Here is a 13,540-nt window from a genome sequence, read left to right on the forward strand (position 1 = left end):
TGTAAGTGAAGACACATCAACAGCAGTCCGGGAATAACTAAAATAGTTTTGATGGGTCAAGGTCCTGGAACTCCCTTCCAAATGGCATTCCGCACATGTACCTAAACCAAATAGACTGCAGCAATTCAAGAAGGCAACTGAGTACCATCTTTTCAAGGATATTTAGGGATGGGCAATAAATACCAACGTAACCAGTGATGCACGTATCCTGTGAGTGAATACAAACAATGACCTTTTCATGGTGTTTGTAACCAGAGAGAGGATACCAAACAACAAAGACAAGCTCAGATGTTGTAACTGTCACTGTTTGTTCCAAAAGTTGACCAGTAATCGGGAAAAATAACCACGCAGCTTACCAGTTCAGCCAGAATAGGCAGAAAGATTATACTTGTGGCAGTGTTGCTGGCAAATTCAGTGAATGCGCTAATGACCAGGCTGATAATCAGAACAGTTGTACTGGCTGAAATATATTCCAGAGGTCGCAGCTTGCTTCCAATCCACCTAGAAAGCCCTGACTCCTAGTAACAAGGGAAAAAGCAAGTCCAAAACATACAATCACTCAAATTCATATTTACATTTCATTTTTAGAACAGAATACTCCCAAAAAGCAGAATAATAAATACCAGCTGAGAAGGTGGTAGAGCCATGATGGACCAGATACTATAGCGCAAAAAAAAATTACAACTTTAGTATTCTGAACATACTGGGTTTGCTCTTAATCATTTTTTAAATCACCTTTCAAAACTGCTTCACTAACTCCGATGAAGTGCTCAGTCTAACTAATTACTGTTAAAATGTAGAAAATACAGCCACCAAACGGCATTCAACAGGATCTCAGAAAGTACAATGTGATAATCTGATCTTTTTGGGTAGTGGCTGAGGAAAACTATAAACTATAACACTGGGGAGGAACCTCCGCCCCCTTCTCTGAATTAACATTGTCAGATCTTTTATATCCACTAGAGGGAGCGGTTCTACCATCTCATCTGAAAAATGGAACTATCTTACAGCAGAGCACAAGATCGAATTGAAGTGTAGTTTACATTAGATGTTTATGAAAATTGAACCTATTTTTCTAATCACCCTGTTCAGAGATGTTATAACACACCTCTTGAGCAGGTGGGACCTAATCCTGGGCTCTTGGTCCAGTGTTAGGAATACTATCACTGCACCACAAGAGGATCAACATTACACACTTAAGTGCGTGCAGAGGGACACTTCAATGCATCCATTGAGTCACAATTGACACTGAAAGAACAAAGGGGTTCTGTATGATTCAGTGCTGAATTAAGAGCAGGGGAAGCAATCCCAGGGAAAGATGGGTCATATGGGGAAGAGGCTGGGCTTAAAGGGATCACCAAACAGCTGTTTGTGCTTTAGAGCTGTTCCAGATCCAGCAAAAATCCTTTTAAAGGCATTCATTTTTATTTGCGGTGTTACACCTGTTCTGAAGAAGAGTTACATTGGACTTAAAATCATAATTGTTTCCCTGTCTACAAATACCGTCAGACCTGCTGATTTTCTCCGGCACCTGCTGTTTTTAATAACAAATCTACTACATTTCTTTTCACCTGCACTCTTACTTTTAGAAGGAGCATGGGATTCTGGGCTCTAGTTATAGCCGTAAACAATACAGAAGCAAGTGTTTGGGTCAACTTTACTGTGCTTTTTTGGGCACCCCATTATAGAAACATTGTAAAGTACAAGGGAGAAGAAAGTATTAGGCAAGAACTTTCGAAAGCTGATTGGAGGCAGATGTTTGCAGGTAAAGGGATGGCTGGAAAATGGGAAGCCTTCAGAAATGAGATAACAAGAATCCAGAGAAAGTATATTCCTGTCAGGGTGAAAGGGAAGGCTGATAGGTATAGGGAATGCTGGATGACTAAAGGAAGTGAGGGTTGGGAGAAGAAAAAGAAGGAAGCATATGTCAGGTATAGGCAGGATAGATCGAGTGAATCCTTAGAAGAGTATAAAGCAAGTAGGAGTATACTTAAGAGGGAAATCAGGAGGGCAAAACGGGGACATGAGATAGCTTTGGCAAATAGAATTAAGGAGAATCCAAAGGGTTTTTACAAATATATTAAGGACAAAAGGGTAACTAGGAAGAGAATAGGGCTCCTCAAAGATCAGCAAGGCGGCCTTTGTGTGGAACCACAGAAAATGGGGGAGATACTAAATGAATATTTTGCATCAGTATTTACTGTGGAAAAGGATATGGAAGATATAGACTGTAGGGAAATAGATGGTGACATCTTGCACAATGTCCAGATTACAAAGAAGGATGTGCTGGATGTCTTGAAACGGTTAAAGGTGGATAAATTCCCAGGACCTGATCAGGTGTACCCGAGAACTCTGTGGGAAGCTAAAGAAGTGATTGCTGGGTCTCTTGCTGAGATATTTGTATCATCGATAGTCACAGGTGAGATGCCAGAAGACTGGAGGTTGGCAAACGTGGTGCCACTGTTTAAGAAGGGTGGTAAAGACAAGCCAGGGAACTATAGACCAGTGAGCCTGACCTCGGTGGTGGGCAGGTTGTTGGAGGGAATCCTGAGGGACAGGATGTACATGTATTTGGAAAGGCAAGGACTGATTCGAGATAGTCAACATGGCTTTGTGCGTGGGAAATCATGTCTCACAAATTTGATTGAGTTTTTTGAAGAAGTAACAAAGAAGATTAATGAGGGCAGAGCAGTAGATGTGATTTATATGGGCTTCAGTAAGGCGTTCGACAAGGTTCCCCATGGGAGACTGATTAGCAAGGTTAGATCTTATGGAATACAGGGAGAACTAGCCATTTGGATACAGAACTGGCTCAAAGGTAGAAGACAGAGGGTGGTAGTGGAGGGTTGTTTTTCAGACTGGAGGCCTGTGACCAGTGGAGTGCCACAAGGATCGGTGCTGGGTTCTCTACTTTTTGTCATTTACGTAAATGATTTGGATGCGAGCATAAGAGGTACAGTTAGTAAATTTGCAGATGACACCAAAATTGGAGGTGTAGTGGACAGCAAAGAGGGATACCTCAGATTACAACAGAATCTGAACCAGATGGGCCAATGGGCTGAGAAGTGGCGGATGGAGTTTAATTCAGATAAATGCGAGGTGCTGCATTTTCGGAAAGCAACTCTTAGCAGGACTTATACACTTAATGGTAAGGTCCTAGGGAGTGCTGCTGAACAAAGAGACCTTGGAGTGCAGGTTCATAGCTCCATGAAAGTGGAGTCGCAGGTAGACAGGATAGTGAAGAAGGTGTTTGGTATGCTTTCTTTTATTGGTCAGAGTATTGAGTACAGGAGTTGGGAAGTCATGTTGTGGCTGTACAGGACATTGGTTAGGCTGCTGTTGGAATATTGCATGCAATTCTGGTCTCCTTCCTATCGGAAAGATGTTGTGAAACTTGAAAGGGTTCAGAAAAGATTTACAAGGATGTTGCAGGGTTGGAGGATCTGAGCTACAGGGAGAGGCTGAACAGGCTGGGGCTGTTTTCCCTGGAGCGTTGGAGGCTGAGGAGTGACCTTATAGAGGTTTACAAAATTATGAGGGGCATGGATAGGATAAATAGACAAAGTCTTTTCCCTGGGGTCGGGGAATCCAGAACTAGAGGGCATAGGTTTAGGGTGAGAGGGGAAAGATATAAAAGAGACCAAAGGGCAACTTTTTCACACAGAGGGTGGTATGTGTATGGAATGAGCTGCCAGAGGATATGGTAGAGGCTGGTACAATTGCAGCATTTAAGAGGCATTTGGATGGGTATATGAATAGGAAGGGTTTGGAGGGATATGGGCCGGGTGCTGGCAGGTCGGACTAGATTGGGTTGGGATATCTGGTCGGCATGGACGGGTTGGACCAAAGGGTCTGTTTCCGTGCTGTACATCTCTATGACTCTAAGGTGTAGATAGAACAGAAGTCTTGACATACTGGGACTGTGTCCTCTATGACTGAGAGGTTGTGTGGGAGAAACCTGAAAATAATATTCAGAATTATAATGAAGAGTTTGAACCATGAACAGTTACTTCCTGGTCAGTCGATGATTTTGATAACAAGGGTGTAATGTAATTCAGCACATTATCCACAGAAAAGATGATTAGTATTGATTGACACGGTCTACTTTGATGAAAGAAATGCACAGTATTTCTTAAATGGTAAGAGGCTGGAAAGTGTGGATGTACAAAGAGACTAGCTGTCCTTGTTAGTCATTAAAAGCTAACATACAGATGCAACGAGTTAGTGAAATGTTAGCCTTTATTGCAAGAAGATTTAAATCCAGGAGCAGTGGGTCTTGCCGCAATTATATAGGTTAGACCACACCTGGAATACTCTGTGGAGTTTTGGTTTCCATACCTTAGGGGAAATATTATTGGGACAAAACTAAAGCAATGAAGGTTAACCAGACAGATGGCAGGATTGTAATATCTTGAGGGATTGAGCAAGCCTGCATTCTCTCGAGTTTTGAAGAATGAGGGGTGATCTCATTGAAACTTGCAAAATACTTAAACTGATAAACAGGGTAGATGCCAGTAAAGTGTTTCCCGAGTTGGTGAGTCTAGAACTAGGGAGCACAATTTAAAAATAAGGGGATATTCCATGTAGGTCCAAGCTGAGGAGAAATCTTTTCAATGAGAGGGTTGTGAACCTTTGGAATTCTCTACCACAGAAGGCTGTGACCACTCAATGTTTGATCAAGTTCAATGTAGCGATTAAAAAATTTCTGATTACCGATGGTATGCAGTATTATGGGAATGGGATAGGGAAAAGGCATGGATCATACTGAATAGCAGGGAAGCTCAATGGGCAGAATGGTCTACTCCTGTTCCTAAATTCTTGTCATTGCAGTCAAGTCAATCACAATATATAAAGGGTGGTCAAACATCTTCAGAAAATGATTGGGGGGGGGGGGGGAACGGGCTGAACATATTTACGAGGACCTGAGTGTAAGGCTTGCAACGAGTAACGGAAGCAACCTTGTGTTAAATTTCAATGACCTAACAACAGTTACCTCACACGCTTTCGCAATAGCGAATCCTCCACCTAGCAGTATTATGACATTCCAGGCTATGTTGTGCTGGACCTTCTTCCAAGTCAGCAATGGCTCGCTTGGAGTAACTGCCTCTGGTAATCAGAAGGAGAGGATGAAAATTTCCAAAATAGAGAGCTAATTCTTTCAGGTGTGGATTAACAGTTATTTATCACCTTTTCACTAAAAGAGAAAAATTATACTATCACTGATATATCGTACTTTTCAGAAACAGGCAATGTCCTTTACAGGCAACAAAGTAAAGCCACTGTTAGAATGTAGGAAACATAGGAGCCTATTTACACACAACATGTTCCCACAGACAGCAATGTGAAATGGATTGAAGGATAAATATTAGCCAGGTTACCTGCTGTTCTTCAAAATACTGGGCATGGGATTGTACTTACCTACTTAGGAGAGGCACAGTGACACAGTGGTTAGCATTGCTGCCTCACAGCGCCAGGGACCTGGGTTCGATTCCAACCTCGGGTGACTGTCTGTGTGGAGTTTGCATGTTCTCCCCACCGGGTGTTCCAGCTTCCTCCCACAATCCAGGTTAGGTGGATTGGCCATAGTGTTCAGGGATGTGTAGGTTAGGTGCATTAGCATGGGGAGTGCAGGGATAGGCTGGGATGATGTTCCTCTTCGGAAGAGACTGTCTGTGTGGAGCTTGCACATTCTCCCCATGTCTGTGTGGGTTCCCTCTAGGGTGCTCTGGTTTCCTCCCACAATCCAAAGATGTGCAGGTTAGGTGAAATAGCTATGCTGAATTGCCCATAGTGTTCAGGGATGTGTAGGTTGGGTGCATTAGTCAGGGGTAAATGTAGAGTAATGGGTTTGGGTAGGATAGTCTGCGGAGGGTCAGTGTGGACTTGTTGGGTAGAAGGGCCAGTTCCCACACTTAGGGATTCTAAGAAGTAGGTAAGCTCTTGGTTTAACATCTCATCTGAAAGACGGCAATTAAAATCATGATCCTAAAGGGGTAAGCGAAGCAGGCACATGAGAACATCAACTCCTGAATGTTTGCCTCCAAGTTTTATGACATTGTGATTTGTGTGTATGTATAATTGCTGCTGAGTCAGCATCCTGGAATTCCTTGTCAAACAGCACAGAGGAAGTAGTTTTATCATAGGGACAGTAGCTGTTCAAGAAGATGACTCACATCATATTCTCACAGATAATTGATGATCGATAAAAGTTTAACAACAGGGCTAGCAACTTGTATGGATATAGCATCATTAGCTTGCAAGGTGAAGGACCATTCCACATGCTTTTTGCTTACTTACAGAGTTGCACATTACAAATATACACCTCCTAACTCAACAACCACAGCTTTAATGAAAGCAAAATATCATGGATGCTGGAGATCTGAAATAAAAACAAATTAAATTATTGAGTCCAATATGATGCTTCTTCAGAACTGAGAAGAAGAGTCATTGTGCTCAAAACATAATGAATTTCAACAGGTTCTGTTTTTAACCTCATTCTAGTCTGTGCCTATAAAACGTTGACTCAAATTAATGCCCAGCTAATGCCCACCACCTGTACAATTAAACACAATTAACATAGAGGGAAATGGGCTTTAAGTTGGATCTTTAAGGCAGTGAGGAAATCTCCTGCCTGATCAGGAATCTCTCTTACTCTCTACCTGCCATTTGCATTTGTTGGTGGTGGGTTAACTGTTTGATAATCAATCTGTTTGACTCTGTTATGAACACTGTCCTGGAGTAGGCCCTGAATGTAGAGCTTCTGGTTCAGAGGCACTGACGTTACTCAACGTGTCACTTGATCTCCTTCTGGATGGTTTATAATTTTATTATCTACTGCCAAAATCTGCCAATACTTAAAAAAATAGAAACTGATAGAAAAGTGAGACAAAAATTGTATCTTTTTTCTTCTGTCAATTTACATGTTCTTTCAATATGTGAGCTGTTCAGTCAGAGGGAATTCCCTGTATGTGCACATGACATTATTCATTAAACAATCATGTACAGATTTGTTTAGTAGAAGTCAGAAGAATCTCTCCATGAGGAAGGTACAATCAATACAAGCCACACATCATCAAGAACTAGACAAACAAACCTTCGGGATTTGTCTTCCATTTAAATGAGGGTTTCCGTGAGGGAAAGATGAACATCAGAATAACGATGCCCATTGCAACCACAGCATCTGTGACATATCTAAGAGAAAGAACACACCACAAAAATAAAAAAAACCTGTTTTAAAATTTTCCATGCCTTTGATTTTTCCAAAAGTAATTTACAAGGTTTTAATAGACTTTCCACGACTTAAAAAAAATTCACTCATGGGATGTATGCATTGCTGGCTGGACTAGCGTTCATTGGGCACCCCACATTACCCTTGAACTAAGTGACTTGCCAGGTCATTTCAGAGGGTAGTTACGAGCAACCACGTTGCTGTGGACCCAGAGACACGTGTAGGCTCAGACTAGGTAAGGACGGCAGTTTCTTTCCCTAAAGGACATTTTTGAACCAGATGGGTGTTTTTCTCCAAAAATTGACAATGGACAATGGACTTGTGGTCATCATTAGACTCTGATTCCACATAACCTCAACTTTACATTCCTGCACGATCAACTTTATATTCCCCAGTAATTTTTCATTCCCTTGGTAATGAAAAATCTATTTACTTCTACCTTAAAAATATTTAAATGTTCTGCATCCACTGCCTTTTGACTCTCAACCCTCAGAGAAATAACATTTCCTCATAGAGTCATAGAGTCGTACAGCACGGAAACAGATCCGTTGGTACAACCAGTCCATGCCAAATATAATCCCAAATTAAACTAGTCCCACCTGCCTGCTCCAGCCCCATATACCTCCCAACCTTTCCTATTTCAGACCTACATCCACTACTTCCTCAGAAAGTTTGTTTCCACATGAAAACCACCCTCTGTGTAAAGAATTTGACCCTCATATCTCTCCTCTCACCTTAAAAATGTTTCTCTAGTCTTGAATTGCCCCAATGCAAGGCGAAAAGACAACTACCATTCAACCTATATATTGCCCTCATTACTTTGTAAATTTCTAAAAAGGTCATCCCTCAACCTCCTACACTCCAGTGAATAACATCCCAGCCTATCCAGCCTTTCTTTGTAACTCAGACATTCCATACCCAGGAACATCCTGGTAAATCTCCTCTGGTCCCTCTTCAGCCTAGTAATATCCTTTCTATAAGTGGGCGATCAGAACTGGACAGAATAGGCCTCACCAATGTCCTGTACAACCTCAACATGATTTTCCAACTTCTATATTCAAAGGACTGAGCAATGAGACAAGCATGCCAAATGCCTTTTTAATCACCCTGACTATATGTTATGCAAACTTCAAAGAATTATTTACCCTGAACCCTTAGAACCCTCTGTTCTACAACACCACCCAAGGCCCTACCACTAATTGTACAAATCTTTGTCTTAAATGGGCAGCCCCTTATTTTGAAGCAACGACTTCTAATTCTGGATATTCTCACAAGATGAAACATCCTTTCATCATGCACATGGTCAAAATCCCGCAAGATCTTATTGGTTTCAATAAAGTCACCTCTGATTTTTCTAAACTCCAGAGAATACAGACCTAGGGCCTCTCTGCTACTTCCTTATAAGGCAATCTGCTCATTGCAGGTTTTAGTCTCTGGTTAAGCTTTTCCGACCTGCTTCAAACACATTAATTTCCATGCATAAGTAAAACGATCATTAACTGTACATAGCACTCCATGTGCTGTCGACTGGAAGACTGTCCTGCAGTCATCATTGTCCAGGGCAGTTAGTAAGTGGGGACCCTCAGCCTTCCCACCTCCATCCACATTAGGTAGGGACACCCATGGGTGGCCTACTCGCCTCCCACCAATTCAGACCCTTCAGTGAGCAGCTAATGCCCACCAAAAGATGTCATTTCACCGCCAATGGTAGGCTCCTGGGGAGGAACCCTCAATCAAAGGATGGAGGAGTGGGTGTGCCATGCCAACACCCTTCCCCTGTGATCTCCTCCATCTTGTAATCCACTCCCCACAGCCCCACTGTCGTCGCTCACCAGAGGTTTGGGATCCAGTGACAGTTCTAGTCCTTGGTTCAGTGTTGTATCATGAGCAGCCACTGTCTCATCCCTGGCCTCTGATTAACTGAACAATTTGAGCAGGCCCACATCCAACCCTTGGGCCTAGATCGCTGGGAAGGTCTGTTGTTGCTCCTTTAAGTGCTTGAGTAACACTTAATTTGGCGGGGTTACCCCTGTACATATTAGTCACAATGACCTATCTAACCAATCATTATTATTATCTCATTATCTTATCTCATGACCTATCTTACCCCATTATTCCTTGAATGACATGCTCCTGATCCCAGAATTCGTACAGTGCAGGAAGAGGTCATTTGGTCCATTGAGTCAAGCATGCCAAATGCCTTTTTAATCACCCATTGACTCTGCACTAACCATCTGAAGAGTATCCCGCCCTACCCCTGTAACCCCACATTTCCCATGGCTAATCTGCCTTAAGCTGTACATCCCTGGGCACTATGGGGAAATTTAGCATGGCCAATCCACCTTAACCTGCATATATTTGAACTGTGGGAGGAAACCAGAGCACCCGGTGGAAACACACACAGACACGGGGAGAATGTACAAATTCCACACAAAGTCACCTGAGGCTGAAATCAAACATGCTTCCTTGGTGCTGCGTACTGTGCCACTCGAAAGGCCTTGTGAAATACCATGTATATAAGATCTGCGGCTCTGTAACCTTCGAACCTCTGCTGCTTCATCAAGGAGCTGAGGTGAGTTAGTCACAGACCACCTTTACCAACTGAATGCCAGCTGTTGTTGGTTAACTGATGCTTCCCAACAAATCACAATTCATTGTTTTAACTTGGTTTCCTGTGGTTACGTTGTCATGGACCATGAGATGCTTTACAATATACAGGTCAAAACATTTCTCATCAAACAATATCATCTAGGTAGAGGCTGGAGGGATAATGGGAGAGGTCTGAATGGTTGTTGGAAAATCACTTAAGAAGAGCACTTTAGTGGAACATCAAGAATATTCAGATAAAAAGGCTCTGGGAACAGGGGGTGGTACATTTGCCTTTCAGAACAACAACAACAACTTATATTTATGTAGCTCCTTTAACTAAGGGAGCACATTGCTTACTTGGGTTTAAAGATTTTCGCCCATCCTGGGATGAATTTGGGATTTCTTGTTAAGAGGAGAATCACAAATACGATGAAGAAACCACTCACAGCTCCCTCAGCGAAGCTGTGAAGATAATTGGAAGCAGTAAGTGGTGTATCAGCAAGGAAGGTACCACGGCCCAGCAGAAAACACAAACAGACAACAAATGGTTTAACAAGAGGATCCAGCAACAATTCCAGGTAACAGACATCGCTGGAGAACCTCAGCAGGTCTGACAGAATCCAAGAAGAGAGATCAGAGTTAACATTTCGAATCCAGGGATCCTGGTTCCAAACAGTTCTGAGGACCCATAATATTAACTCTGCTTTCTCTGCCCAGATGCTGCCAGACTTGTCAACTCTCTCCAGCAATTTTGCTTTTTGTTTGTTTCGGGCCTGCAACATCAGAGAATCCCTACAATGCAGAAAAAGGCCATTTGGCCCATTGAGTCTGCACTGACCCTACGAAATGCTTCCCAGCCAGAACCTATTCCTGTAACTGTGCATTTACCATGGCTAACTAACCTAACCTGCACATTACAGGGCAATTTAGCATGGCCCATCCATCAAACCAGCACATCTGTGGACTATGGGAGGAAACTGGAGCACCCAGAGGAAACCCAGACAGACCCAGGGAGAATGTGCAAGTTCCACACAGGCAGTCACTCAGGGCTGGAATTGAACCTGAGGCTCTAGCACGATGAAGCAGCAGTGCTAACCACTGAGCCACCATGTTACCCACTTGAGTGTGCTGCCTCTCACGAGAGAGGAGTGATTTGACCTGGTCTCCTGCTCGTGAGTCAACCAATGAGGGTTGACTTTATAGAGGTTTATAAAATCATGAGGGGCATGGATAGGATAAATAGACAAGGTCTTTTTCCTAGGGTGTGGGAGTCCAAACAAGAGGGCATAGGTTTAAGGTGAGAGGGGCAAGGTTTAAAAGGGACCTAAGGGGCAACGTTTTCATGTAGAGGGTGGAGCATGTATGGATGGAGTTGCCTGACGAGATGGTGGAGGCTAGTACAATTACAACATTTAAAAGCCATCGAGAGGGATGGATATGTGAATAGGAAACTTTAGATCAGATTGGAATATTTGGTCTTAGAATCATAAGATCCCTTGTGTGGAGAAAGGCCATTCAGCCCATCAAGTCCACACCAATACTTCAAAGGGCATCCCACCTCCCCTATCCCTGCAATCCAGCATTCCCCATAGCTATTCTACCTAGCCTGCACATCCCTGGTTACTACAGAACAATTTAGCATGGCCAATCCATCCAGCCTGCACATCTTTCTTTGGACTGTGGAAGGAGACCAATGCAGACACGGGAAGAATGTGCAAACTCCACACAGACACAGGCTGGAAATGAAGCTAGGTCCCTAGCACTGTGAGTTGGCAGTGCTAACCACTGAGCCACTGTCAGCACAGAGAGGTTGGACCGAAGGGTCTGTCTCTGCACTGCTTGTAAGAAGTTCAATGGGATATGGCTATTGGGGAGAGCAGACTAAATCTTGGTTTGCCTGTTGTTGAACAGCCTGTCAGCAGTCACCGCCTGGCTAACCACGCCGTTGACCACTTTTTGAAAATGAGAAGTGCCCAGACAACTGCTCCTTGATGGCATCAGCAGCAGGAGTGATATTTGTGGGAAAAGTGGAGGTAGGGTGAGGAAAATTTCTGCTTGCTTCAGCACTAGAGGTCCCCTCTGTAAGTCACTTGAGGCTCACCTACAGATGAAGGATTAGACAGAGTGAACTCATCTGACGTGTGTGCCTTGGACGGAATGGATAGGGCAGACCTGTTTCTCCGAAAAAAGAGATCAATTAGAGACTTAGCTTTCAGGCGAATATTAGAATGATTAGATGGGGGCATGAGGAAATTTCTTACACCCAGAGGGTGGTTGATGGGATTTGGGATCTCACTGCCCAGTTGGTGTGTGAGGACAAAGACCTCGCCTCATTTAGAAGGAACCTGGATTGCCACCTGTGAGGCTACAGACTTGCTGGAAAGTGGGATTAGAATGGGTGACTAGTTTCTTCAGCCAGCACACACAGTTGGGTTGAATGGCCGCTTTCTGCACTGTAACCTTTCTATTAGTCTGTGAAATATTTATCTGAGCACAATCAGACTTTGACTTGACATGAAGGTAGAGCCACAACATCTAGAGGATTTTCTGGTTATCTTCGTTTGTTGAGCTTTCAGTGTTTCCTGCTTTACAACGATGGCTAAAGCCTTAATTGTACTTAACTGACCGTAAAGCACAATGGAACTTTGTGAGTAGCTTTATCCATGCATCTCCCATTCTTTAATCTTACTGTTTACAAAAGGCATAATCAGAATCAAGGAACCAAGGTACCCCTCTCCAAATCCAGGACACAGTAGCTCATTGTAACACCTTTTCAGTTCCCTGGCTGGGATTAACCAAGCGACTGCAAACCATTCAGAAGGATCTTGGTATGTGTGTTTTAGCACTTGTCATGCAAGTCATATAGTCATAGAATTGTGCAGCACGGAAACAGATTTTGCCAATTAATCTACTTCCAATTTATTTTCAGAGGGTTTAAGGATCAGGAAAATGTGAACAGTCTATGTATATCAGTTCATTATCCCAGTCTTTCAAAGACTGCTCCTCAGAAGTTGCCAGACCTGCTGTGCTACTCCAGCACCTCACTTTTTGACTCTGACTATGCAGCATCTGCAGTCCTTACTTTCTCCCAATCTTTTAAAAAGACTGAAGTCTTAAGCGTGACCGGTGTGGTGATCATAATCAGATCCGCCATGATCTTGTGGAATAGTGGGGTGGTTTTGAGGGGCAGAGTAGCCTGATCCTACTCCTAATTTGTATGCTCATCCACTTCCAAGGAAGTAGAAGCGAAATGCTCCTAATTTGGCACTAGTTTAGCAATCCCACGCAGCCAGATGACCAGGTTGCCTGATGTTGGAAAATGAACAAGGCGTGCTGCAACAAAAACAGAAATTGCTAGAAAATCTCAGCAGGCCTGGCAGCATCTGTGGAGAAAAACCAGAGTTAACATTCTGCAGAAGGGTCACTGGACCTGAAACGTTAACTCTGCTTTGGAGTATGCAAATGGTCACGAGAAGTATGAAACAAACAGACAAATTTTGTTACTCTAATTTTTGGAATTTGGAATTTGTGGCTCAAAGTACACTGATTAAGTCCCAAGTTACGCTGTCCACCACCATAATACAGGCCAACTGATTGATGAAAGGTTCTTTTGGTGCAGTGGTAGGGTCCCTACCTCAGAGCCAGAAGATCTGGGTTTGATGTCTACCCTCTCCAGAGGTGTATGGTGACATCTCTGAACAGGTCGATTAGCAAATATCTACA

General features: G+C 43.2%; 1 protein-coding gene across 1 annotated transcript in view; it reads right to left on the bottom strand.

Moving 5' to 3' along the window:
* Positions 1-13,540, bottom strand: part of LOC122559967 (Na(+)/dicarboxylate cotransporter 3-like) — a 59,997-nt gene that overhangs the window by 7,601 nt on the left and 38,856 nt on the right. The window contains exons 9-12 of the mRNA XM_087994596.1: positions 10,175-10,279; positions 7,094-7,191; positions 4,994-5,106; positions 357-518 (exon numbers count right to left, since the gene is read on the bottom strand). Of these exons, the coding sequence (XP_087850722.1) occupies positions 357-518; positions 4,994-5,106; positions 7,094-7,191; positions 10,175-10,279 (478 nt within the window). The remainder of the gene's footprint in view (positions 1-356; positions 519-4,993; positions 5,107-7,093; positions 7,192-10,174; positions 10,280-13,540) is intronic.

The sequence above is a fragment of the Chiloscyllium plagiosum genome, unplaced genomic scaffold, assembly GCF_037043375.1.
Source record: "Chiloscyllium plagiosum isolate Xiang-an unplaced genomic scaffold, Cpla_swu_hap1 HiC_scaffold_15, whole genome shotgun sequence".
Lineage (NCBI taxonomy): Eukaryota > Metazoa > Chordata > Chondrichthyes > Orectolobiformes > Hemiscylliidae > Chiloscyllium > Chiloscyllium plagiosum.